Source organism: Dama dama, chromosome 2 (assembly GCF_033118175.1).
Source record: "Dama dama isolate Ldn47 chromosome 2, ASM3311817v1, whole genome shotgun sequence".
Classification (NCBI taxonomy): Eukaryota; Metazoa; Chordata; class Mammalia; order Artiodactyla; family Cervidae; genus Dama; species Dama dama.
In genome coordinates, this window is record NC_083682.1 from 8,679,778 (window position 1) to 8,707,005 (window position 27,228).

The window sequence follows — 27,228 nt, forward strand, 5'->3', positions numbered from 1 at the left end:
AGAGAAGACGAAGGGCTAAAGTCAGAATCATCCAACACCATCCAAAACACTTAGAACAATTCCTGGCATATACTAAATGCTCGTGACATGCTAGCTATTATTACTGTAATTCCACATGCTTTCCTAACTTAGTCTGCAGGTTGCCAGAAAAAGACATGGCTTTTGGCTTTAACTTTTTACCCAATGCTTACCACAAATTCTCTATTTTCAAAAAAAAAAAAGAGAGAGAGAGAGAGAGAGACGGATCTTTTAAACTGGCCTAGGAGAGCACTGGAGCCAAAGACCCAAGTTCTGGTCATCTGTTTGCACAGCTCGGACTTGGACGTGGCTTTCTGGCAGAGCCAGAAAGGGCTCCAGCAGCTCAACTGTTTTATCCCTTCCATAAAAGGCCACTCCACTTGCCCCGATCAAAAGCACTTGAAACACACACACATCCAACCCTAGGAAAACCCAGAGTGTACACCACAGCTTTGAAATACACAATGTCAACAATCTTGCCAAGATTTTCTAGGTATATGGAACTGGAAATGTTACAAATTAACAGTCACAATGGGAAATGTGACTAGTATTTAACAAGCGCACACACACACTCACACAGTGTGGCTAGAGCCCCTGACTGTTGCGGACCGAGAGCCCCGCCTCTTCCGTGGTGAAACACGGAAACTCAGAGCAGTGGCCCTGGGGGTGAACGTGGGGGTGAAAACCTAGCCAACACACCCAGCTCCTGAGCGGCGCTGGTCTGTGGCAGCCAGGCTCCCACCACCAGCTGTGCTTCACACAACAGAACGGGAGCACTGTTTGGGAAGATGGGATTCTCAGTGGTGGGTTCTGTATCTTACGAGCTGGCGTGTGTCTGCCTCAGGGGCAGTTTCCTGACGCAGCTGCATGTCCTGGGCCCCTGCAGACATGATCTGAGAAACAGGGGAAAGAGAAATGAGATACCAGAAGTAGGAATCCAGGGATGAGAAAGGCAAGACAGAATGAAACGGTCTGGCTATGCTTTTTGCATTCCTGTGCCACGAGAGCTGACTTCTCCTACCTGGTCCTAAGGAATCACAGGCACTCCTGCTCCCCGTTCCTGGAGGACCCAGGCTTCCTCCTGGCATCTCCACCTCTTGACCCTGACAGCTCTACCACGTCAAGTGACTGCGGTATCCAAAGCTGATGCCGGCTACCCCATGAAGAGATAACCAAGGTCATGTGAGCTGGCCCGACACCTTCCGCTGCACTTGTTTATGGGCAAGAGGATTAAAATGACCTGTCGGGGAGGAAAGGGGGCAAACCCTGTACACAGGGCAAGCACTAGGAACACAGCATAGGGGCCTCCCGCCAAGAAATCTTTTGCTCAAATAAAAAGCATAAATCTCTCACCAAACACCAAACCCGCTCACTATGCCAAATACCACTTATGATCCAGTGACCTTGAGGCATTGCTCCATTTTCCCGAAGTTCTTTGTATAAAAGATTTGGCTTTCTGGACCGGGGGGCAGTCAGGGAGATTAGAGGGATGAGCAACAGAGGACCCCATTAAGAGCCCCAAATTAATGTCCAAGCAAAGGCTTTCTGTCTCACCAAGATATATGTAGCGTGGGGCTTAAGAAAGGGGTTTCCAGGGTACTTTTGCATCAAGAAAGCAGTCAGTTCTCAGACGCCTAAATGCCCAATCAGAAGTCAAACTACCAACACAGAAATTCCTATGACCACCTCTTGCCCGAATCAAAGCTGGAACTGGGAGACCAATTAGGTATAAATAACTCCAGGGCAGAGGGGCTCAGGCGGCTGGGTGTCAGGGCTGACCTCTCTGACCAGGGGGTTACCTTCACAACGACATCACTAGCCACCAGACCCAGGAAGGGACAGCGTCAGCCCCTGCGCCTGTGGCCCCGCAGCTCCCGGCCGTCCGGGCTCTCCACAGGGTTACTGCAGAAACTGGCCCCTGGCTGGTGCTTGTCTACGAAGCTGCTTGTCACAGCCCCAAAATAACCAATCTTCCCCTCTTAGCAGGCCTGGGCGGCTACCATCTGCTCTCTGCCTTAGGCACTCAGGCCTCAGCAGCAAGAGGATGTTCTCCATTTAGGTGCTCCCCTGGCTGTCCGAAGTGGTCAGCAGAAGTGAGCTAGGGTGGCACCCTTCTCTAGCCAGCCAGAGAGGGACACAAAACACCTGCTGGCAACCTGGGCTCCCTCCCCCACCTCCTCTTTCTAGCAAAAGAGCAGTGACTCCTTCACTAACCTTCCACCCATGGTCTCACCGAGGCCATGGACATGGGCCCATCCTATGAGAAGTGAAGGTAGTAAGTCCAGATTAGGAGCCAAAGAACATGGCTAAGGGAAGGGATATTGTGCTGCAAGGGATTCCAAGAATAAACTCTCCAAACCACCCACCTAGCTCTTCTGGAGAGCAGGGGTATGTAGAAGCACTTTCCATTTCCCCACGCACGAGAAAGGGTGGCGGCCTTGGCAGACACACACCTGGTTGGGTCATCATCTCCCCGAAGGAGCCCTGGTCTCCCTAACACCAGAATGAGTCCACACCTGCCACCAAGGGCCAGTCTGAGACGGTAACGTGCCCTAGAGCTCACACACTCACGCGTCCATTAATCTTCCTCCAGATTGCTGCCGTCACGCCATGCAGAGCGGTGAGGCGGGCTGAGCCCCGCTCTGCGCCCCCGAGCCGGTCACTCCAGTCTGCCTGCTGTGTGGTGGGGAGGAGGAGGGGGAGGAGGAGGAAGGGAGATTATGAGTCTCTGTTTTCAAGCCCAGCCCCTAAAACCGGGGAGGGAAGCAGCTGGGCTCCTGCTGCCGGAGCGCTCCAATCTCTGGGCACTATGGAGCCAGCCAGCTGCATAAGAGAACTCTGGGGAGCGAACACATCCAACACGCTGGGAAGAGGAGAGGAGACCAACCCGGGGAGAAGTGGGCTGGTCTCCTGCCAGGAACTCTGAATGGTACTCCTATCAGAACTAGAACATAACAGGAGGTAGGCAGGTTTATGGTCCCTGGGGAAAGGCAGGAGGGGAAACAGTAAAAGCCGGACTAGCATGGGAACGAAACTTGCTCCCTGGTAGGAGAGCAGACAGCTCAGCTGCCTGCAAGGCCACGGCCACGGCTACCATGTCGGCAAGTGAAACGCTGCCCCGTTACAACTTTTGGAGGCAGACGGTGTCCACGCTAACCTTAGGCCGGCTTTCACACACTTTGCCGGCAGTGCCCTGAACTCTAGTTTGCAGCACAGTCATCTTCACGACCCTGAAAGTTAAGGCCCACCACAGAAGTGCCTGTGCCCGACTGTCAAGGACAGGAGGGAGCGGGGCCTCTCATGCACCGGGCTGGAGGGGGCAGAGCCTCCGCCACAGAGGACGGCCCCTCTCACGGACAGGAAATGCTCCTCCGTGGCGGGAGCATCGCCCAAGGCTGCCACACAGGGGCGACAGAAACACCTGTCAGGAGTGGCAGGAGAAATGGCCGCCAGGTACTTCCTCTTTCTCATCAGCCACTACCCTCGGCCGCCACAGGTTGCCTCTGAAAAGCCTGCAGAACCCCCCACCCCACCTGGTGGCAGCGATGACCTGTGAGTCACTACCCCCCGCCCCAGAAGAGGGAAATGGGGCCTGACCCCTGAGCCCAAAGAAGCCCCCCAGTGTCCTGAGCCAGCCCGGCCCCAAAGCTGAAACCAGTCCCACCTGCCAGGACTGAAACCTTGGACGGCCTACCCTCCACCCACACCTGCGTGTAGAAAAACCAGTCCCTCTTCAACTCTACAACAAGCGGGGGGACACCAACAGTCATCGCTGCAGGACACCCAGCACTGGGAACTTCATTATGTGGCTTCCTAGTCACAGCTCCCCTTACACATACACAAATGTATGTACACACGCGTGTGATAAGTGCATATGTAGGTAAAAACTGGTTTTCAGATCCACAGTTTCCGGGTTTTCCCTGCAATGGGCTGGCTCCCTTTCCCTGCCCTTGTCCCTTCCTGGAGTCTCACTCTGGGCTCCTCCTGCTTCCTGCCTCCTCCTGTCCTCCCAGACCTCCAGCCTTTGCCGCCACCTCCTACTGCCTGGAACACTGCTTCTATCCTCCGCTGCCATTCTCCTTCCTGGTCAGCCTCAGCTCAGACATCGCACCCCCTGGGAGGTTTTCCCTGCCCTCACAGGGTCCTACCCGTCACTGCAGGCGTCCTGAGGACAGCAGCCTTCCGGCACCAGGACCTGGCTCCTGAGGAACTCTAGGTGGCTGTCTTGTTCACCACTGTGCAAGACTGCTGCTGCTGCTGCTAAGTCACCTCAGTCATGTCCAACTCTGTGCGACCCCATTGACGGCAGCCCACCAGGCTCCCCCTGTCCCTGGGATTCTCCAGGCAAGAACACTGGAGTGGGTTGCCATTTCCTTCTCCAGTGCATGAAAGTGAAAAGTGAAAGTGAAGTCGCTCAGTCGTGCCCGACTCTTCGCAACCCCATGGACCGCAGCCACCAGGCTCCTCCGTCCATGGGATTCTCCAGGCACGAGTACTGGAGTGGGTGCCACTGCCTTCTCCGGGGCAAGGCTAGGCGCGGCCTAAGGGAAGTTCCCGGGCTGCAGTCAGCCCTGTGTCCTCAATACCCAGCACCTCACATGATTTCAAGAAACGCTTTTCTAACTCATGAGAGAAAGCCAGGGTCAGGGTCTTCCTGCCTTTTTCAGAGTGACTCTTTACCCAACAGCTCTTAGTACATCTCTGCTCCACGTGACTTCTTCAACCTAGGCCAGGGCTAGAGAGCTGGCGCCCGTGGCTTTCAATCCATTCTCCAGGGCCTTCTGGTGCCTCTACAGACGCAGTCTCTGGCAGGATTTCAGAGCTCGTGGCCAGTGTGTGGAGCTGAGGCCGACTGCCCTTCCACCTGTCCTTTCCCGGCCTCCCCTCTGCTCTGAGGGCTGCAGGGAGCCCCTGCACAGGCCTGCTGAGCAAGAGGATGGCTTCTGCAGTGAAGCAATGGAGGTACAGCTCCAAGTCCCCAGCAGAGAGCGAGTCTAGATCCAGCACCACCCAAACAGGTTGTATCGCTTGAGCCAGTCGTTCACCCTCCTGGGACCTGCTGCCCCACTTGCACAAGGAGGGGCTGGCGGTGAGCTCGGAGGGTCTGTCCTCGGTGGACGTGAGGGCTCTCAGTGTCTCTGTGCTCACAAGCCTTCCAGCAGGAAGTGGGCTCGGCCTGCACGTTCTGAAGACCACATCCTGACCCTGTCTTACATTGCGTCAATCTGCCTAAAAGTCTGGCTCCATAACTAACCCTCACCTAACGTGTCTAGGACACCAGGCTCACACATTGGAAAACCTCTTCCTCCTAGGGCTGTGAAAATTCAAGTTAAGCTAGGTGACAACTCTGGACTTCCAAACACTGCAACCCTGAACTCAGTGCGCCCTAGGCCAGAATCCTCTTCCTCTCGAGACTTCATTTACCCACAATTTACCAGCTCCTCACCACTCCCAGCCTCTCTGCACACCACGAATGTGGCCACAAGGTATGAGGTACGAGGTCCTCCCAGCAGGCCCGAGGGCTCTGCAGCCTCAGCCTCAGCAGCTCCGAGTAGGCGAGCCCCTGGCAGCGCAGGTGGCACATCCAGTGCCCAGCACCTGCCCCCCTCCGCCCCTCTCAGCATGACTCCCTAGCAGCCCAGCTCCTTGGGGGGCTCCTGGGTGGGAAGCTGCCCGCCTGCCCGCCATGGCAGCCCATCCACGAGGAGAAATCCATTTGGCAAAGCCAGCAAGCAGCAGTTTCACCCTCCCTGCCCAGAGTGGGGGGAGGGGAAGGCGGGTCCAAGCAGACTAGTCCAACAGGTCCTTTTCCCACCACCCCACACAGATGGCCTCTTCTGCACTGCTTCAAAACCTGGAGCCACAAGCGTCAGTGAAAGCTCTCACGCCCTGAGTCACAAAGACCAAGAAATGAAGAAGAAAGGAGAAAATGGCCATCTCATTCTTGCCCTACCGGCAACAGTCCTGGGCAATGCAGTCCCTGACCTCACAGGTCTTGGTCAATTCAGAAAAGGAACTGGTCTCCCCCAAGACGCTCACAGAAGAATCTGGGTCGGCATCACCACCAAGTGCTGAGGTGGTGTGAAGTCAGTTCTTCCGGTGCCATGCTCCTGAGCGGCTCTCCCACTAAAAATAACTCCAGTCTTCTGATACAGACCCCATGACCTCTCCACCCCTGGACTAAACTCCCAACAGTGTCCCTCTGCTCACCCATCGCAAAAGCGGGGAAGATGAGGCCAGTTTATAACCAGAGACAACAACGCAGGCTGAGATGCTGTGTGTCCAGGGCAAGAACAGAACTCAGCCGAGCCCGGAGGGCTTCTTTTCAGCTCTGCTCCCTACTTCAGGAAGCCACACAGGGCTTCCTCAGCAGTGCACACCCTCCTGTGGTTTCCTCTCTGGGTTCTTAAAACAATCCAGTGATAGGGGAAAACACCCTCCTTATCCTCTCATCCTGGAAAAGTTGTTCTTTTTCGTCATTATTGAACCTATTAAGACCTGTGACTTACATGGTCAAAAACTGAATAGATGTCTGATTCACAAATCAATATGGACACACTTTCCCAAGGGTGGTGTAAGTGAAGAATACTACCCATGTTGTAACTTTTCTTTTTTTTTATTTCACAAGTAATTCATTGAGAGACGATCACGTGCAAAGCACTCTAATAAGACTCCAGGGAAGAAAGGGATGCGGAGAAGGATAAAATACAGCCCAGCCTTCAATAAAGCTGCCTATCTAATAGGAGACAGAAGCACAAATCATACTACCTAACACAGGACCAAATCCAGGAACTAGAGTCTGCCTATGCCCTCCAATTTACTAGAAGCTTCTTGTTTAATCTGCCTATGCCCTCCAATTTACTAGAAGCTTCTTGTTTAATCACCAAGTTGTGTCCAACTCTTTGCAACCACGTGGACTGTAGCCCACCAGGCTCCTCTGTCCATGGGATTTTTCAGGCAAAAATACTGGAGTGGGTGGCCATTTCCTTCTCCAGGGGATCTTCCCTGACCCAGGGATTGAGCCTGCCTCTCCCGCATTGCAGGCAGATTCTTTACCACTGAGCCACCAGGGAAGCCCCCTCTGGTAGCAAGAACATAGAGCAATTTAAGTCAGGACTTTGTTTTTTTCAGAGAGATTTAGAGATCCCCAGGTCCCGCTTCTAGCTAGGACCATGAGTTCTGCTAGAATCTATCTAAACCCTGAGACGTCAATGAATGGGGGCGCCTGTCCACAGAGTGCGCTGTGATGAGAGCTGTGAGATGCTGATTAAGAGGAAATCAACTCAGGGAGATGCACCGAACAATCAGTCATTCAGTCTCCCTTGTCTCATTCCCATCTAGAAACCAGAGACAGGCCCAATATACAAGCAAAGATGATACAGGAAAGGCTTAAGCACAAAGTTAAAAAAGTTGTTCAGGGCTAAGGTCATGCGAATCAAGTCAAAAAATGCCCCTGGCATTAGAACAGAATAGGGTGCTCTTGGTGAAAGTGTGGAAGGACATCCTGAAGCTCTGTATCCAGAGCCCTGAATCTCAGTGCCAGCTGTGACTGTGGAGGCACGTTAACATATTTATCCTTTTCTCTCCCAATTATCGGTTGTCAAGCCTGGTCTCCCTCATCAATTCATTCAATCAGTGTTATAGCTTGCTGTACACTAGTATCAGTTTTTTTTTTTTTAAATAAAGTTTTATTAAAGTATAAAGGAGATAGAGAAAGCTTCTGACAGAGGCATCAGAAGGGGGCAGGAAGAGTACCCCTAGTATCAGTTTTTAAATTGTATTCTTTTTTTTTTTTTTTTTTTTAAATTGTATTCTTAATCAGCAGGCTACCAGCAGCATCAGAATTCTTCTGGAAGGTTCTAAGAAGGAATGAATGCTCACTCCTGAAAGTACTTAGAAATTCCCTGGACAAACAGAAGATTCTATATCATCTTAAAAATGAAACAAACAAAAAACAAAGTTAATTCAGTTAATTCAGGGTGGGAATAAAGATTAAGGCCCCAGCCCTCCTCTGTTGGGATAAAAATAATTCTGAAGCTAGTTTTTTTTTTGTTACACTGAAGTTGAGGGGAGGGAGGCGGGGAGCGGGTTCAGGATAGGGGACACAGGTGCACCTGTGGCTGATTCATGGCGATGTTCGGCGAAAACCACCACAATGTTGCAAGGTAGTTATCCTCCAATTAAAATAAACTGAAGAAAAAAACAAAAACTGAAGTTTAGTTGACTTACGATATTTCTGGTGTACAGGAAAGTGATTCAGTTAAATACGTGTGTGTATACACAAACATACATGTATTCTTTTTCATATTCTTGTCTATTATAGGTTATTACAAGATACTGAATACAGTTACACTGTTCCCTTTGCTATACATTAGGTCCTTGTTGTTTACATATTTTATATATAGTTCTATCTTAAAAATGATAAAGCTAGTGAGACTTGGTCCACATCACTCAAAAGAAAATCATTTCCCAAAATTAAAAAAATAAACAAGTAGGTGAAGGAGAATGGGGATTGGCTTGCTGAAAATCTTCCCTATAGCAGATAGATTAGCCCAGGAGATTCTTTTGGGATGGTTTACTATGCAGAATTTTATAACAGAAAGCATTCCAAATGTGAAACTGGGAGTTCAGCACCTAAACATTTATTAACGAGAAAAATCCTCACACCACAATCATAATGAAGGTTTAACATCAATGTCTGACATTTTGTCATTAAGGGATCGGTTTTAACTATAGATTTGGCAGCCTGCCCTATCGGCTGTTTCACAAGCAGCTTCTGAGGTTTCAAGGCAGGGTGTTTGCTTTTAAACACTATCTTAAAAAATATATTTCAGAACAGGGTTCAACCACTCCAAGACAGAAGGAGGGAATGAAAACCGAACCAAATAAAGGATTCTGATGCTACCAAACGAAAAGTGAGCACGCCAGAGGGACAGGAGAGGAAAAGATGCTGTTTCCACCAGCAGCAAAATGCCAGCAAAGTCCATTCAGCACGTCTCATGACCAAGCTAAAGAACAAGGATGGCACTAAAGACAGGAGGTTGACAACAGGAAATATTCATCTCTTCAAAATACACTTAATTGACTCAAATCTATTTTATTTAAAAACAAAACCACCAACAGTCCCACACCAAAGCAAAGGATGGTCATCTAATCAATTAGCAGCCACACCTCTCTGCCCAGCATGATGCGGTAATTAAGGGAGAGATTCTTCTCCCTGGGAATACAAGTACAGAAGGGCAGAGCCCCTAAGGACCTAACCCATTATGACAGCCTTTTCATTAGCGAGAACACCGCCATGCGCTCTCCAAGGAAGCAGTGGCCTGCATCGCTACCGAACACCTGTGTGTGAACAGGTGTATCTCTGAGGACAGATAAAAATGTGCTGGCGGCAGGAAGAGGGGCGGGGGGGGGGGGGGAACCGCTCAGAAAATCTAACAGCCTGCGCTTCTTAACATAATTCACATGGTCCGCGGCTCTTCCACTGTAACAAGAGGATGGATTCTAAAATACCGTAGAAACGGCACATAACCATGATCTTAGAAAAGTCAAACAAGTTTGAACACAAATACAATCACACAATTGAACTTTTTTTCTACTACGGGCAGCAAGAGGGGGGCAAGTGTGATGCTTGAATCAAGGGCAGCAGTCCACCCCTTTATCCTTGCCCCACGCTGGGATCTTAAAAAAAATCAGCTCAAAATTTCAGAATTTAGTTAATAAAATCAAAATCTTTAACAGGATAAAAGAAAAGGCACTATCATACCAGGAATGACATGCAAGTAAATCATACCATAAACTTACAAACTCAAGTTAACTGAAATTCCAGAGATTCACTCTCACTGAGAAACAACTCCTAAAATCTAGGAGGACCACAGGCAGAGTTTCAGGAGAGAGAAGTGATCAAAAGACCAAAAGGCCGACAAAGGCAAACAGGAAGTAGTGGCATATTACCCAAGCAATGGGATAAAGAGCCACAGCAGGATGGCCAGAGTTCAGCTCCCAGGACTGAACTGGCAAGTCCCCCACACAGGGTCCTGGCACTACCAGCTACTGTATTCAGTGTCCTTGGCAGTCAAGGCCAAATGCGAGCAGCTCTGGGTCTCTTGTGTGTGAAACTGGTACATAATGGCATGTAAAAAGAAAATATTAGTTTCATAAGGATAAAACATAGTTAAGGGCCACAAACAAAAGTTTTTTTTTTTTTTGGGGGGGGGGGCAGGCAGGAGTGAGGTGCTACCCAGCAGGACAGGCAAATCTTCCGAACTGTCCTAGGCTACTTACTTGCTGGTTATCAATTTAAGGTCTTAAGACTCCAGTTTTTCTAGAGGTTCTTGGAATTCCAGGAGATGAGAAGAGATGAACAGGAAAATTGGAAGCCAGGATTAAATAGTAAAGTTAAAAAAAAGCTTCCCATAAGCTGTTAAGACAAGGGAGATAAACGCAGAGAGCTGCATCTCCACACCATGCCACCTTTTCAACAGGCCACAGAGGGCAGAAAGAAAACGTGGGGCAGAGAAACCACGTAGGACTCTGAAGCCGGCCTGGGAGGCAAGTTGTGCCCCACACTGACTGGGAGCTAGTCCTAAGGTATCTATCTACTACTGCCTGGACACAACTGAAGCCAGAGCCAAAGTGCTCTTCGTGGTCAGGAAAGTCTTATTCTAACACCAACAAACACTCTGGACTACACGAGTCTGTTACCTTAAACAGAGTTACTCAACATTTCTGGGCCTCTGTTTCCTCATCTGCAAAGTGGGGGGAATAATAAGATCTACTATCTCACAAAGATTAAATGAGTTAATGAATGTAAAACAGCTAGTTAAACAAGCGTCTGGGACAAAGTGCTCAATAAATGCTGGCTATTATGATGCGACAGCTAAAGACACTAGCCTCGGAGCATACGGCACTCCGTGGGAATGGGTGGGGGCACTGTCTACTATTCAAGTACTCAGTCTATTGCCTTTAAGAGTTTCCCAATCACTTGGAACAGAGTACTGTATTTAGAGGGCCATCCAGGAGGCACCGTTACGGAGTCACTGCCTTAGCTAACAGAGTGAACAAATCTCCTTTGAAAGCAAAAGTCTGTCTTCCATGCAGACCAGGGGCCGAAGAGAGAGAAAAAAGCACATCAAGTTCACTTTTGGAATTGAAGTGAAAGCCACATGTGTATCTGAAAAGAAATATGCTTTGTGTAAAAAGCAGAGGATTATGGGACTTGCTGAGTGATGGGAAATAGAGCTATAATCCCACAAGTCTATATGTAGACACAACCTGATATAAGGTAATCACTTGATTAAACTTTTTTAATGATTCTGATGAGAAGTGATCCTGAGCAAATGAGCGTAAGCAGATTTGCTTAAAGCTGATTCAAGTGACTATCAGAGGAGGCCCAAAGGTCTACTATAAGTGGTACTAACAGAAGCTTTTAAAAGTGAGAGGTGCTTTGTTAAGTGAGAGAATGACTACAAACAAAAGAACAAGGTGGAAAACTATAAAGTAGTTTAGAAATATATTTACTGCAACTGTTATCTCTTAAAGATTCATGAAGCAAAGATAAAAGTCCACATGCTGTTACATACACACAAATCCGCTTAACCTCTTCCAAGAGAAAACAAAGTACACTTATATAAAAATGGGATTTGGCAGGCAAGTTTCACTAAGAAACAGGGCTAACAAAGAGTTAAATTACAGAAGAAATAGGAACCAAGTGTGTGGGCTCTGCAGTCACTCTGAGAACAGACTGTTGGGTGTTCTGGCCTTAGTGAGTGCCTGGAGCTATTACAGGTACCAAGGTTTTTCAAGGATAGAGGCTATGCAAGCTTTGCAGTTTTCAAATTTGGAATTGACCAATAGCCAATATATAAGCTTAAAAAAAACACAAACTACTGTCATAATGAAATCCGAGTAAGCCAAATTATTTTTTTAATGGAAGGAAAAAAAAAAAAAAGGCCAATGCCCCTATTAGAAGGAGGAAATGAGCCAAACTTGGTTAAAGTCTAGCTTCCTTAGCTAGATACACTGCAACCAACGCAGCAAGTGCCTTCCTGCAGTTCAGCCAGGACTCTGGGAATTGCAAAACAAAGGCTCATTATGAGGTCACAGTCAGTAACCAGCCAATCAAGGGCAGGGATGGTCAACTCCCTACTGGTCTCCAACAGCAATTCTCAGACTCCTGGAAAACCCTCTATGCTCTTATTACTAAGGGCCTCAAATAGCTTTTGTTGATGTTGATCAGAGCTACTGTATTATAACTTAAACTGAGAAAATGTTAATCTATTAATTCATTTAAAATATACTACTGAACTCATTACAACTATGTATTAATAACTATCTTTCAACATATCAAGTTAATACATATCATCATAGTAAAATCTAGGTTAACTTTTAAAACTTAATTATTAAATCTACAACAAGGATGAAACCCTGAAAACATTATGCAAAGTGAAATGAGGCAGAAACAAAAAGACAAATATTGTACGACTCTACCTATATGAAGTGTTCAGAACAAACAAATTCATAGAGAAAGTAGAAAAAAGGTTACCAAAGACTGGGGGAGGGAAAGATGGGGAATTACTGTTTATGGATATAGACTTTCTGTTTGGGATGACCAAAAAGTTCTACAAATAGTGGTGCCGGCTACATTATTAATGGATTTCATGCCACTGGATTATATACTTAAAAATTAATAAAATGTATTTTATTTTGGGTAATTTTGTGTTACCCATATTTTACTACAATGAAAAAACAAAGCACAAGGCCATGAGAAAATTTCAGACTACCACAAATGAGGAACATTGTATAAAATAACTAACCAGCATTCTTCAAAACAGTCAATGTCATGAAAGACATGAAAAGACTGAGGAGACTATGGAGACATGACAACTAAATGCAATATGGGTTTCTGGGCTGGATCCTAGACAGAAAAAGTACACCAGCAGGAAAACTGATGAAATCAGAAGTTGTCTGGTTAACAGTATGATACCAAGACTAATTATCAGTTTTGATACGTGTTCTATGGTTACATAAGATGTTAACATAAGGGGAAGCTGGGTGAAGAACATATAAAAACTCTTTGGATTATTTTTGTTAACTCTTCAAAGTTCAAAATTTAAAAGAAATAAAATTTAACTGTTTAAAAACCCTCGTAAGGTCAAAGTTATGTATTCATAGGAGGAGACAAGCCAACTTTGGTCAAAGCCCCTCTGGTGACAGAGAACCAGCTTTCTTAGAACGACAGCAAACCAAGGCAGCAAGTGCCTTCATGAGCCCAGTCAGGACTAAAAAGGTTCTGGGAATTGCAAAAAAAATTTTTTTTTAATTTTTATCAAATCACCAAGAAATAAACCCAACAAAGCCAGGAAGAATTAACTTGTTTTGTCTACAACTGTGGTTCTTACACTTCTTGGTTTCAGAAAGTCTTTGCAGTATTAAAAATAACCTGAATCTCCCGAAAGATTCTATTTATATGAATCATACCTATCAATGTCTCCATTCATTTAAAAGAACATTAATAAACCCATTACATGTAAACATTACTTACTTAATTTTAATGAAAAAAATGTATTTTCCAAACCACAACTTCACACAGACCAAAGGAAATCCACTTGATGAACTGACTTTATAATGCAAGCAAAACACAATGCCAGACCCCTCACCCAAAAAACCTAACAAAGAATAGAAAAAGAAAAAATGAGAAAGATTACAAATAAAGAGAAAATGAGAAAAAGAAAAAAATCAGGGAATAAAGAGAAAAAAATGGGGGAAATAAACAAACCACAGATAAAACAACAATCAAAGAATCTGACAGGGCCAATGCTGCATGTATCAGAAGAAGGAAATAAGTGCACTGGGGTCAAAGTCCCTGAGGCCCAGGCAGGCGCGATTACAGGCGCTGGGAACTGCAAACAAGGGCTCCCCGTGAAGTCATTGCAGATAACCAGCCCAAGACGGAGGACAGTCAACTCAGGTTTTGTCTACAATAAAGGTTTTTCTCACTTTTTGGTCTCAAGAACTCTTCACATTCTTAAAAAACTTATAGAGGACTGCAAAGATCTTTTGTTTATGTGGGTCATAGCTATCAACAGTTACCTTATTAAAAACTGAAACTGATTTTTTAAAGCATTTTTATTCATTTAAAATAACAACAACAAAAAAAATAAAGAAATAATAAAATAACAACAAACCCCATTACCTGTTTACACAAATAACCCATTTTTAAATGCAGAAACTATTTCTAAAACAAAATAAAATTCATAACAAGAGTTGCACAGTTTTATACTCTAAGACATCTCTTTAACATCAAGCTTAATGAAAGAGATACTTCTTGTATCTGCTTCTGCATTTAGTGTTTCCATAGGTTGGCTGAAAGATGCAAAAATCTCATTTCACACAAATGTGTAGTTGGAAAATGAAGTTTAATAATAGCCTTTCAAATATTGAGGATTTTCTTCTTTGATACTAGACCAAAACTCCACAAGTGGTTGTTTTTAAAGGGTAGTTGCAATGTGCAATATGTGATTTTTATCAAATTAATCTTTTGTGTACCTTTATATTAAAATCCATTGGTCACCTTGCACTTTGAGTTGCTCTCTTACCACCGATAACCGAGGAAATGACAAGGAGATCCAACCAGTCCATCCTAAAGGAAATCAGTCCTGAGTATTCAATTTGAAGGACTGATGCTGAAGTTGAAACTCCAATATTTTGGCCACCTGATTCGAAGAGCTGACTCATTGGGAAAGACCCTGATGCTGCGAAAGACTGAAGGCAGGAGGAGAAGGGGACGACAGAGGATGAGATGGACAGGGAGGCCTGGTGTGCTGCAGTCCATGGGGACGCACAGAGTCAGACATGACGGAACGAACAACTGAACTGAACTGAACCAAGGAAATATTCCTTCACTGACTATGCAGAATTTTCAAATACTGGGAGTTCACACAATATCAAAAAATCATACTCCATTAATCTCACCACCAATCTCATCAAAAAAAGTGTGACAAATGCAAGTTTTCCAAAATTCTAATTTTTGCTTGAAAACTTGAATTTTATCACTGGCAATGATGACAGGCTCACTCTGCTCAATTTCAAGAAGATGTCCACTAAACACTGAAGTATGAATAACTATAGTTTGTCCATCAGTTGTTATTTCAAGTAAAAATGATCCTCTCAGCTGGGTCAGCTCCCACACAAGAGCATTTTCCCCAGACAGTTGGACTATGGTAAAGAGCAGCAATGCAAAAAAAAAGTAAAAAAAAAAAGAGCAGCAATGCTCCATGGATACTCTACATTTCATCACTTGGGAATATCAGAGATCTTTACTGGAAGACTGAGATTTAACAAAAAAACCTCACAATTTTCAGTGCTTCATCCAGGACATTCTTAAGTGACAGTGAGTTGTTTTTTTTTTTTTTAAACCACAAATGCGTAGAGAAAAGTCCATGACTGACCACCAGCAGAGTTTGGTGCCCCTACCCTGATTCACGCCACCAGCAGTTTTCTCTGCTGCGCTGCTTTTGTACCAACAATGCAACTGGGAACAAAGTTGCTCCAGGAAAAACCGAGAGCGGAAAAAGTCATTCAACCCTTTGCACATTTACCACAACTTGTGTTTTGTTGCTGAGCATTCCCAGAAGAGAAAATATTTTTTGACACGTAGATGGTGGTGATACAAGTTGAGCCATGCCTATATACCTGCTCATTTCTAAGGTGAAAGTAAAATTCTATAAATAAGATATTAACTCAGTCTTCAGGTTTGCAGCTGAATCTTTAATTCAACAACACCGTCACATGAAGTGGCCCTGCCCCGAACTTTACTGCCTTTTCATCCAGTGTGCATTCAGGAATGCCAGCTCTTCAGAGCTTTTTTATTAGTCTCTCAGCTACGGGTGGGCTTCTCCGGAAGGAGCAGTAACTCATCCTGTAAGAGGCCTCAGTGACTTTGGCATTTCTAGCTGGAAACGCGGGAACAAGTTTGGGCTTTTAAAGAGACTGTGGTATGTGCACTTAAAACACTTAATTCCTTTCTCTTGAATCTCTGACGACTGCTCTTGAATGATGCTGCAACTTAACTGGCACCCTTGCAGTAGCAGTTGTAGTGTTAAGTCGCTCAGTCATGTCTGACTCTCTGCAACCCCATGGACTATAGCCTGCCAGGTTTCCCTGTCCATGGAATTCTCCAGGCAAGAATACTGGAGTGGGTTGTCATCTCCTTCTCCAGGGGATGTTCCTCACCCAGGGATCAAACCCTGGTCTCCTGCACTGCAGGCAGATTCCATACTGTCTGAGCTACCACAGAAGGCCAACCAGCACCCTAATACTGCACGAAAACACTAAAAATAAAGTACACACAATAAGCTACATTATTAGCATCTATAAAGATGAGAAGATACCGTTCATTATGATTTCATTTCTTTCAAATTTTTTTTCATTTCTTGTTTACAGTTTTGCCAAGTTTCTTCAGAGTAGATCCCTCCCCTTCACTTGTTGATACGTTTCTAATTGCAGTAAACAGAGCTAGCAGCTGTGTTTGAGAAAGCAAAACTTCCAACCTCCCTTTTTTAAGCCAACAATTTATCCTTAAATATAAGAAAAATACTATGAATTTTCCTCTATTTTAGAATAAAACAGAATTAAGTGCTAAAGTAAGTTATAAATATAATTTTAAAAATTATTAGTTTTCAAAAAAAAAAATTATTAGTTTTCCCCAAAATTTTTACAATTAAGTGCTGGAAGTTGTACTTACTTCTTGTGTTTCTTCAAAGGTGCCAGGAAAATGTTGGGATTTTAAAATAACTATTTACTGGACAATATTGAGGTTTACAGAAATTACAACGGGTATACTGAAGAAAGCTAGTAAGAGCACAGAAGAAGTGATGAGAACAAATCAAGTTCATCACCAAAAACTTCCGTATTTATACCTTAAAGTACTACCTTAAAAATTCTAGGAAAGACAAAAATAAAGAAGCACACATTGGAAAAAAAAAAAGCAGCACATACTCCATTAGCCAAGAGTGATAACGTCAATAAACATCACTTAGTCTCTGGAAAACACTGTATACTGGTGAGAGAATGAGAGCTGAAACAAGCAAATACAGCATCAAGGTTACAAGGAAAGTTATTTGCAATTTGTATAGCACCAAACAGTCTTAGGGACCACAAGGGTCCCCAGACTACACTTTGAGAACCAACACAGTGCTACCAAAAGTAGTAAGTGCCTCCTCAGATCTCTCCCAAGACATGGCCTAGAGTTTTGGCATTCCTGATTGCCCAGAACTAGCTTAGACCTGTCACTAGGGAAACTGGGACGCCAAGTCGGGCTTCACTGAGCAAAGTGGCTCCAGAGACAAAAAAAGAAAATGTTTTCCAAAGCAGGGAGCTCTTAACTTTACACAAATCAGAGGAATAGGAGAAAGAAAGGACTGGGTGGTTCTGAGATTCTACACATGAAGGAGAGAGATCTCAGACCACCAAAATTCCCCTTCTGAGCCAGGCCACAAAAGAGGCATAGAAACAGGTAAGGCAGTGGGACATGGAGATGAAAACCCGAGAAGGACAGTGATAAGGAAGGAACAGAGTTCAAAGAAACCAAACAGAATAAAAAAAAAAAAAAAAAAAGGAAGTGAGACAAGTCAGCAGAGGGGTCAAAAGGAAGAGGAAAATGCAGTGAAAGAAATATTCTGAGATGAGCCCTGCATCGGCGACACTGTTACCTTTCTTCCCCTCCACAGTGGCAACATGAAAAAACTAAGCAACTTGCTGCTCTGATAAGGCATTTAGGCTCTAGAAGCTCAAGCGAGGAACATCAACAGGAGCCAACTGAGACCAAAACCTCGGCTCAATATTCAAAGTCCACAGATGCACAGGAACCGCTGAGGAATGGCTGTCACCCTCCCAGGGCTCCCAAAGGGGAGGCTTTCTTCTCACTTCAGAAAAGCCGACAAAGGTAACGAGAACCTGCCCTTGCAGGCCTCTCGGCTAGTGGGAAAGGAACTAAAATCACCAGCTGTGAGGCTCCTATGTGGTCTCTAAGAGAAACAGCGGGCTTTCTCCTGCAGCCAAAGGGTAGACACTGCTCGTGAAGAAAGGAACCTGAGGAAAGAAATCCAATCCTGGCGCTAGGTGGGGCCTCCTCTAACACCCAGATCCTAGCAACTCAGAGAAGCCGGGGCTCCAGGGACGAGATCTGGCCTTCCAGCCAATGAAGAGAGTGCACACCCACCACCACCACCATTCACAACACAAAAGTATGGGCTGGCAGAGGGCCGTGTGTTTCTTTTTCCTTTAATCAATAAAGCTGCCTGATACTGGTATCTTGTCAATACATGAACTTTAAAAAAAGTGCTTTCAAAAGTATATAAACCTCTCCAGTCAGTCAGTTCAATCGCTCCAACTTTTTGCGACCCCCATGGACTGCAGCATGTCAGGCTTCCCTATCCATCACCAACTCCTGGAGCTTGCTCAAACTCAGGTCCATCGAGTCGGTGGTGCCATTCAACCATCTCAACCTCTCTCATCCCCTTCTTCTCCTAAATCTCTCCAACTGCATCCTATTTTCTTTCAGATTGCTGACTGGCAAAATTAAAAATAAAAAAAAAATTTTTTTTTAATAAAATAAAAACTTTAAACTCAGAAATCCTAGGAAAAGCACCTACGGAACCCTAGTCAACACAAAGATAATCCAAAGTATTTCGCTTCTAGCAACCTAGAGTTGCATGGCACTCAGAGAAAATTCACTAAGTTGGTCAACTGAAAAAATGATGCTGATAATTGTTACATCCTGTCAGGCCCTGTTCTAAGTGCTTTATATTCATTAACTCTTTTAATGCTCAGAACACCTACACCTCTAAGACAGTACTATTATAACTCCCTTTTCTTTACAGAAGAAGAAACAGCCCCATAGGGACAGAGTAAGCCCAAGTCACAGCGGGGCCTATCCCAAGATTCCAGCTCAGGAAGTCTAGCGGTAGCGCCCACTCTGACCACAGCAACACCATTTATTGGAAATCCAAAGGCGCTGGATCCCCTTTCAACTCTGCCATAAAGTCAACTCAATCAGAATGCTACACTAGACCAAAAGGGCCCAAGGGGCCCCACTTCCTGTGACTGGAGAACTAGTACCTCAAACTTTTGTGGCCAAAGCAAAGCAACAAGCCACAGATGCTGCCAATGCTATGTGCAAAGACAGTCAAAACCTGGCCATCTGTGGAGAGGAGGTGGGGACGTGAGGGGGTGAGGGAAAGCCAGCAGACCCTCCGGTCTAAAGGTGAGGAGAAAGGGGGTGCCCCGCATGTGGGATCACCAGCACCCACAAAACCCTTCAGTCACACGGTGCTCAGGAGACAACGAGGAGACCACTGCAGCAGCAGCAAGGACAGAAGCGAGAGCACTGCTTGCAGGTAGCTCCACTCATTAATCACCAGGCTGTGGGCTTGGGAGCTTTCTGTTTAGTGGGAGCCTGAGAACACAACCCTGCTGCAGCAGCAGCAGTCCAGTCGCAGGGGCCTCAGAATCCTGCTGTCTCCTCCCTGAGACGGATTCCCTACTGTGTTCAGGAAATGCCAGCACACGGTGACTGAAGTCTCCCACACTTCCTACAGGTACCTCCATCAAGGACAACCAAACTGTTCCCCATGGCTGAAGTACCTGCTGAACTGCCAAAGACCAAAACCTATTCTCTCTCCTTTTTTCTTCTCCAGTGGGCTTGAACAGTTCCTACGCACCAATCCAAAAGGTCTGGGGTCTGGTTGGATTTAGCAGCCAGGTCACAATAGCCAGGAGGCAGAAGTCCAGATTCCCTTCTAGATCCACAGACCGGGAGCCAAGCACAGGCCTCCTGGCCAGGTGGAGGGCCTTCTGCCAAGCTGTGAACTGCAAAGAAAAGAAGCTGTACCTTTGAGATGCTGGTGAAAGGTGTGTAAGACAAAGCAGCATGAGGTGTGGAGAAAGCCCACTCACTGCAGAGGCCCAGCTCAGAGACCAGGGGAGGGAAGGGGGTTGTTCACAGACATCGGCTAAACTCATGCCTCAATGAGCAGAGCCCAGAGGAGGCAGATCTTTAAATCACCAGCTTCCCAAACAGCACAGAGGAAAATAGGCCGAGGTGGCTCAAAACCAGCTTGACTGGTTCTACAGAGAAGTCCCAGGTCTGCTCCGCCTTCCTTATGTTAAAAAGAAAAACATGGCTTGGAGCCAGTCGTTGAACCCACCCCTCCCCTCCCCCACCCCCCACTGTCCCCAGGATCCGCCGAGCCGAGGGTCCACCTCACCGTCCCTCCTACCTACTTGTGACTCTTATGACTCTGTAAGCCTAAAATCACTAGTTTGCTGCACAAGATGAAATATACTGATACATGTTTTGCCCTTTTCTGGGCTTCCCAGGTTGCGCTAGAGGTAAAGAACTCGCCTGCCAATGCAGGAGATTCAGGTTCGATCCCTGGACTGGGAAGATCCCCTAGAGGACATGACAATCCACTCCAGTATTCTTAATTGGGAAGTCCCATGGACAGAGGCGCCCAGCGGGCTACAGTTCACAGGGTCGCAAAGGGCAGGACACGACTAAAGCAACTCAGGGAGTACTCACCCTTTTCTAACGAGAAAGAATCAATGGAAGTAAGGGGAAAGGAGTGAAGAACTCCCCATAGGGACCAAGGAAACTTCAAACCCTCTAGACGTTCAGATGAAGGGATCTAGCCTATTTACACAGCCCAAGGGAGAGGCAGGTCTAGCGGGCAAGAGAAGGACCTGGGATTCCTCCTCCTCCGACTGATAATTGGAAATCAAGGGGTCAGATTTCCTCCTGGTGTTTTTTCAGAACCAGAGGTACCATCTTAAAGTCTAAAAAAACAGCAAGAAAATTCCATAGCCTGCACTGAGAGGGCCGTGGTGGGGGAGTGACGAGAACTTTCAGAGTTAACATGGGGACAGAGGCTTCCTCCCAGGCCACAAGTGGGAAATGGGTGGCTTCCTCCCCCACGGGGTTTGTAAAGACTTACTCTTCCCATTGCTGAGACTGAAGGCGAACCTGCATAGATAACACTCCAGTGACTCATGCCTGTTTGATGAAGGCTGGGAGAAAGCCCGGAGAATCCAAGCTTCAAGTGCAAAATGTACAAAGCTGGAATCTACCATGGAGAAAAGGAAACCCAGCCACCTATCTGGTTTGTCATTTTGCTGAACTTCCCCTGAAGGAGGAAGGACCAGGTTTAAACTCCACCCACCCTTTCCACATCCCTCTCAATTTTGGCTTTGACAGGAAAGCGGCAAATAATGGCAGCATCACCATGACGAAGAGAGAATCAAAGGCTTTCCAGAACTCCTCTCAAAGAAGAGGCCTAGTGGTCAGTCTACAGCTTAACCAAGTGGAGGGAGCTGGGGCCGGACCTGGCTGGCTGCAGGAAAGCCTCATCAGGCAGCCTCAGAGAATGAAGGATGACCACCCTCCTCGCCCTTTCCATCTGCTGAGGTTACCTCATCCCAATCCATTAATGGGCTTCAAAGTGCTGCTGGGGGGGTCCACTTAGCGGAGACGCTATCAGGGGGCCAAGGGTGGCGCCCAGCCCCCACCTCGCTTGTCGATAATGGGCCACAAAGTCTGAGGCTTAGCTGCACTTTAGGTATAAAATATTCATATAAGTCGACATAATACATATGTAGGAGAGTCATGGAAGCTCCTGGGAGAAGAGAAATGCCAGCCAGGTGGCTAAGTGCTCAGTGGGAAAGAGTTCACGAAGGCATGGCTTAGTTCTCCTGGTCAAGTGCCCCCTGAGAATTAGGTTGTTCTGTCCAAAGGGGAAGCAGTATAGTCTGAGAAGTTTTTGACTCCCAAGACCTCTAACCATGCAGACCTCTCAGAAAACAAATTCTCAGTCTCTCCCTACCTCACAAGCACCAACTCTGTTTAAGACATTTATGCTGGGGAAAAAAAAAAATCAGGCCCAATCTTCGGTTACCATGTAATGTGAAGCAGGCCAAATCTCAATGACTGCCTTGTATCCATCTTCTTAGCTGTTTCCCAAAGTCCACAGACTAGAGAGAAATAATTACAATTTACTAGGTAGTTACCTCTACCAGGTTCAAAGGCTGTAGTATGGCAACTCTATGAACTCCAGGGTCTACTAGTGTCCTTGCTCTAACCATGCCTGTTCCCTCTTTCAGGGGTAAAGCGGAAAGTAAAGACTATATGGTCTGAAATTCACCCACATCTCTAAGCAGAAGGCAGCACCACCAAGGGCCCCTGCCAGAGTCAAAGGGCAGAGGTCAGAGCCCGCACCCAGAGCACGGGTCTTGCCGCACAGCTTGCAGGACAGGGAGTGAAATGAGAGAGAACCAAGCTCTCCCTGAGACAACACTAAAACCAGATTATCCAGTGAAACATTCAGCCAGAATCAACCCTTGGAGCCATGAGCCAGCTATGTGTGTCTGGAGTGGCTCAGTGATTCTTTACAGGATCCTGAAAGTTAGATTTGCTCTCTCAACCAGACTTCCAAACTCCTCTTCCCAGAATCATCTGAGAGAATAAACAATGCCTCCCTGAAAGGATGACAGAAGCCCCCACCCTCGCCCACCGCAGAGGGGCAGAGGCAGGGCTGGCAGTGAAAGCCTCCTTCTTTCTCGAAGGAGCCCTCCTTTGTGGCTCCTGAGGCCCAGAGATGGGGCAGGCCTGGAGCCATGCAGGCCTCCACCAGGTATTACAGAGAGCGCTCGCCAGCGGCAGGTGGACACTGCATGCTGGACCCCTCTGCACTTGCCTGTTTGTGCTGCTGCTGGCTGGAAGACAAATAGTCATCCTGCTGATTGCTTCCACCGCTGCCAAGCCTCCAGGCCAACAGAGCCATTTGGAAAAGTGAACAGAAAGCTCAGCTCACAGATTAAGAATGCCCCAAACAACCAGTCCCAGGTTACAACCCTCCTGCAAAAAGAAGAGTCTATGACTGTGAAAAAGCATATCTGCAATCCGGTGCCGCAAAAATCACAATAACGGCAGGGCTTAACTTCCTTTTATCTCCTCCTTTCACGGTCAGAAGCAGAGTCGACAGCAAACAGGCAATGTCTGCATCACCAGGTTTATTTTTACACTTCAACATTTTCTATCTCTGTGTCTCTGTGTGTTTAATTCAGATGTGATCAAAGAGCTCCTAGAAACAGGTTCTCATCAGCCACATGTTTTAAAGAAAGGAGGAGAGAAAGAGCGAGAAGAGACTAGAGTTTTAAGACAACCAGTAGAGTCTGTTTACCTGTTTTTCAGTGAAACCAATTTAAATAATTTAAATCTAAGTAAGGTAATAGAGGACCTTCGGGCGAAAGAAACCAACCCAACCACATCCCTTGCTTTTTATCTCGCAACATTAAGGCTTCTACCACAAACACTTTAGTTAGACTCACAACAGGACCAAGAAGAGCTCTCTGGTCTCACCTGGCGGCATGATCTAGTCCAAAAGAGGCCAGTGCTTCAGGCCTCTCTGGCCTTATGACCCAAAGAGTTGTTACTTATTTTTTCTCTTGTTTTAAAAAATACCACATCTGCTTGTAAGGTTTTTCAGAATCTATGCTTTTCCAGAATAAGACTTAATAGCAAGTCCATAGCAGGGCTACCCTGAGGGTACAGCAGAAGTGATGAAGTGGCTCAGGGGACCCTAAGCCCAGAGTGGGGACAGGATGAGTAATTCACAATTTGGAACAAGATGACAATGCATGCAGCCAGTTCTCTGGACAAAGTTATCAGGAAGCAGCTTACATTCCCAAAAGGTGCACAGAGGTCGGCTATCATAAAATCGGTGGGAGGCGAGCACCAGGTTCCTACAACGTGCTCAAGGTGTGTGTCAGAGGCTTGAGGGGAAGAGAAGAAATCAATGCACACATCACAAGAAAAAGACCATGGCAAGAATACATGTACACTGAGTAAACAACACAAAGAAACCACACTGAGGCCCTGTTACTCTGCTCTGCTGAACACAATGCCCCCCACGGCCTTGCTGAGAGAGTAGGCACTCCACCGCCACGCCCCAGATGCCTGAGGGTGCCAGTCAGTCACTCAGCCTCCTCCTACCAGCTCAGAATCAACAGTCTGGGAAAGTCCTCTGGTTAAGCAGGGTTTACCTGCTAAATAAAAGTTGTGATGGGAAAAGTAATGGAACAGGAGAGAGGGCCTTGAGAAAGTGGTTCCCAGGAAGGAAAGAAACACTGGCATTTGAGGGCAAGACTGAGATGGAGACCAAGCTCCTGTTTCTAAAGACCTCAGTCCCATGCCAAATCCAGTGATAAAATGGAACTCAACCATCTCTCCCTCTCAACCCGTTTCACCCCCTAGAAACAGTCAGTCAATTCACAGGTTATGAAAGGGTCAACCACTGCAGAAAAAACTTATCCAGAACTCCTCTTGAGTTCCTGACTGTCCAGATGACAGAGACAGAGGGGCTAACAAAAGAGAAAAACATAGGAAAAATGAAAAGAGGGAAGATTTTTTTTTAAGATGTTAATGTTAAGATGCAAGAGCCGTTAATATGCAAGAGAATATAACAATGGTTCTATTGCGCTAGCCAGAAAGAAGGGAACAAGAGGAAAACATAATGAATGTAACAAGAGAAAAGAATGCAAAAAAGCACTGCAAGCCCCATGGGTGAAGAGCTCTTTTTTCAAGTTGAGTTTTTTTTTTTTTTGCCTAGTAAAGTTCTCCACCAGGTGACAAGAAGGGGACTCTCCAGAGTAGGCAGCAAGGGACACCAGAGACGGCGAAAGAAAGGGGAGGGGTGGAAAGTGGACGCCTCTCGGCCGAGAGGTGAGATGACACAGAAAAGGCTAAGGCTTGGGTGACAAATGATAGCAGTGATTGCCAGGATGAGGGGACAGGGAGCAGCAGCTCAAGAAACTAGCATGCAAAATTCCTGCTCTGGGGAGTCACAAAGGCTAGCCAATCACAAGGGGATGGACGGGGGGCATCCGTGGGGGAAATAAACATGATGTGAAGAAGGCTGGAGAAGAATATGGAGATGAAAGGCAATCCTGATGAAGAGGACTGGTACTAAGTAAGATGGGGTGAGGGCAGAGAAACGGGAAGGCAACAAGCAAAGGGGAAGATACTAAGTGACAGATTCCTGAGTGAAGAAACAGGAAAGCATCACGGCTTGGCTTGTGTTGCGGTGCAAGAAGACAGAAAGGGAAGGACCAGGATGAAGCGAGGCCTGGGAAAGGACCGCGCAACAGGTGGTGTTCATGGAGCAGGGCTGAAATAGTGAGTCTTTCCCTCCGCAGGAAGAGCCCTTGGGAGGCTTGTACAACACTCGCCGTGAGAAACAGGAGGCCAAACCAAAACTTAAAAAAACAAGCCCCAGAGGAAGAGAACGTGAGGGATCTCAGGGCTCTGAAGGGAGGGAAGACTGGAACCCCAAAGACAACCTGTGGGAAAACTCTGCGCATGACAGCTGCACGGGGAAACACGGAAGCAACAAATGCCAGCGCGAGGCACCAGGGAGCTCCTGGAGAAGAGAAGGGAAAGTGATGAGCAAAGAGTAGGCGAGCGATTTGGAAAGGTGATGAGGGTGGAGCTGGTGGGTTGCAAGCAAGAGGGCGAGCACAACGTGGAACAGGAGGAGGCAGGGTAAAAAGCCGGGGGACTGACAGGGTGACAAGGATCGAGGTCACAGTCCGGGGCAAGGACCCTGAGGGTGATAACTGGGACTGGGAGAACCGGTGCGGGCGGAGGGGAAGCCAGGCTAGAGGGATGGAGGAAGAGGTGGACAACGATCTGGGGCAAATCGCAGGGTGTTAGTCGAGGAGCAGGAAGGTGGCTGCTTTCAGCGTGGGTGGAGGAAGACCAAAAAGGCCCCTGAGAGAGAAAGGGAAGAGAAGAGGAAGCTGGGGAGGTAACACGGAAGAGCGCAGGAGGGCGGTGAAGGGAGAAGGGCCGGGGGGAGGAGGGGTGGTCGGCAGAAAGACAAGTGTGCAGCTTGGAGTCCGGACGAGGTGGGTCCCCGGATAGGACTCGGAAGGGAGGTGTACGGGGCCAGGAGCCAGATGACAGGGCAGCCGAGGCTTACGGGATGGCAGCCGGGGCACGAGGGGAGCTGAAGAGGGAGGAGGCTCTGCAAGGTGCAGGGGCCAAGCCAAAGAATGTGGGGAGCCCTCAGGGCTCCTTACCTGCTCGGTGTCCCTCTCGTTCAGCGTGGGAAGGGGGGTCCGAGCGCTGGACATGGCGCCGGTATCTCAAGGGAGGGAAACCGAGAAGCGTGGAGGAAGGGAGGGAAGGGAAGGCGCGGAGCCCGGCCGGGCGGGGCTTCTCACAGCAGGAGCACCCGCCGCATGGGCCCCGGCCGGGGGTGCGGGGAGGCCGGGCTGCCGTTCACGCCAGCCCGGGGATGCGCCGCTCGGGCTAGGCCGCGCCGGCTCCGAGCAGCTCCGGACCGCACCCCCCCGACCCCCGGCTGGGCCGTGCCGCCTTTCGGCCGGGCCGCGCCGCTCCGCCTACTCTCTGCCGCCGCAGCCGGCCGCCTGCCTCGCTCCTCCCCTGCCCTCAGCGGCACTGCTCCGCGCCCGGCACACAGGCAGCCGCCGCCGGACCTGCTGCTCCCAACATGGCCGCCACCACCGCCGGTCCTCGGCTCTTTCCGCCGGCAGCAGCCGGAAACATCCGAAGCGACTAGAAACGGGAGGGAGGCGCGCCTTCTCCTCCCAGCCACCGACTACTGGTGAATTCCGGAAACACCCGAAGAAGGTAATCCTGGGGACGCGCGCGGCTCCTCGATTCCGAAGACCAAGCTTCGGCTCTGTTTACGGAAATGTACGAAGAGACTCCGGGTACTCCAGCCACGCCTACAGGCCTTTCCCCGCCCCCTTCAAGCTGGTTTTCGGCAGTTTCCGGAAACACCCGAAGCAGCTCCGCGCTCTGGGAGCGGGCCACGCCCCCATCCCGCCCCGCCGCGAACGGCGGTCGTCGGCCATTTCCGGCAACACCCGCGATCGGGCGAGCCTCGGGTCATTCCCTCGGATGGTACCAAAAGTCTGACTCTTCGTTTCTTTCCGTCAGTTTTCGGGTATTTGCAAATCTTGAACAGGGAGCGTAGATCACGTGTGCGTGTTACTATTTGACTAAGTAGAAAATAAAACTGTTAAGCCCTGCTATTGACATCCTTTGGTTCTAAAGCAACTTCCTATCTGTGTGTCCGTTCCTCTGTTAGTCAGCTCCTTAAATACATCTGGTTTATCATCCAGCCTATC

General features: G+C 47.5%; 1 protein-coding gene and 1 long non-coding RNA gene across 6 annotated transcripts in view; one reads left to right on the top strand and one right to left on the bottom strand.

The window, feature by feature from the left end:
- Positions 1-26,389, bottom strand: part of MARK2 (microtubule affinity regulating kinase 2) — a 54,396-nt gene extending 28,007 nt beyond the window's left edge. Inside the window, exon 1 of one of the 5 annotated variants that reach the window (XM_061164979.1) lies at positions 26,152-26,389. In XM_061164979.1, coding sequence (XP_061020962.1) covers positions 26,152-26,205 — 54 coding nt within the window. In that variant the 5' untranslated portion in view covers positions 26,206-26,389. Of the gene's footprint in view, positions 1-4,166; positions 4,323-26,151 lie in introns of those variants that run through there. The other 4 variants (XM_061164942.1, XM_061164988.1, XM_061164952.1 and 1 more) reach the window with 4 other exon arrangements.
- Positions 22,571-27,129, top strand: LOC133072110 (uncharacterized). Its single transcript, XR_009696635.1, has 2 exons — positions 22,571-25,977; positions 26,556-27,129. It is a non-coding gene; the product is annotated as an uncharacterized LOC133072110 (long non-coding RNA).
- The last annotated feature ends 99 nt before the right edge of the window (positions 27,130-27,228 follow it).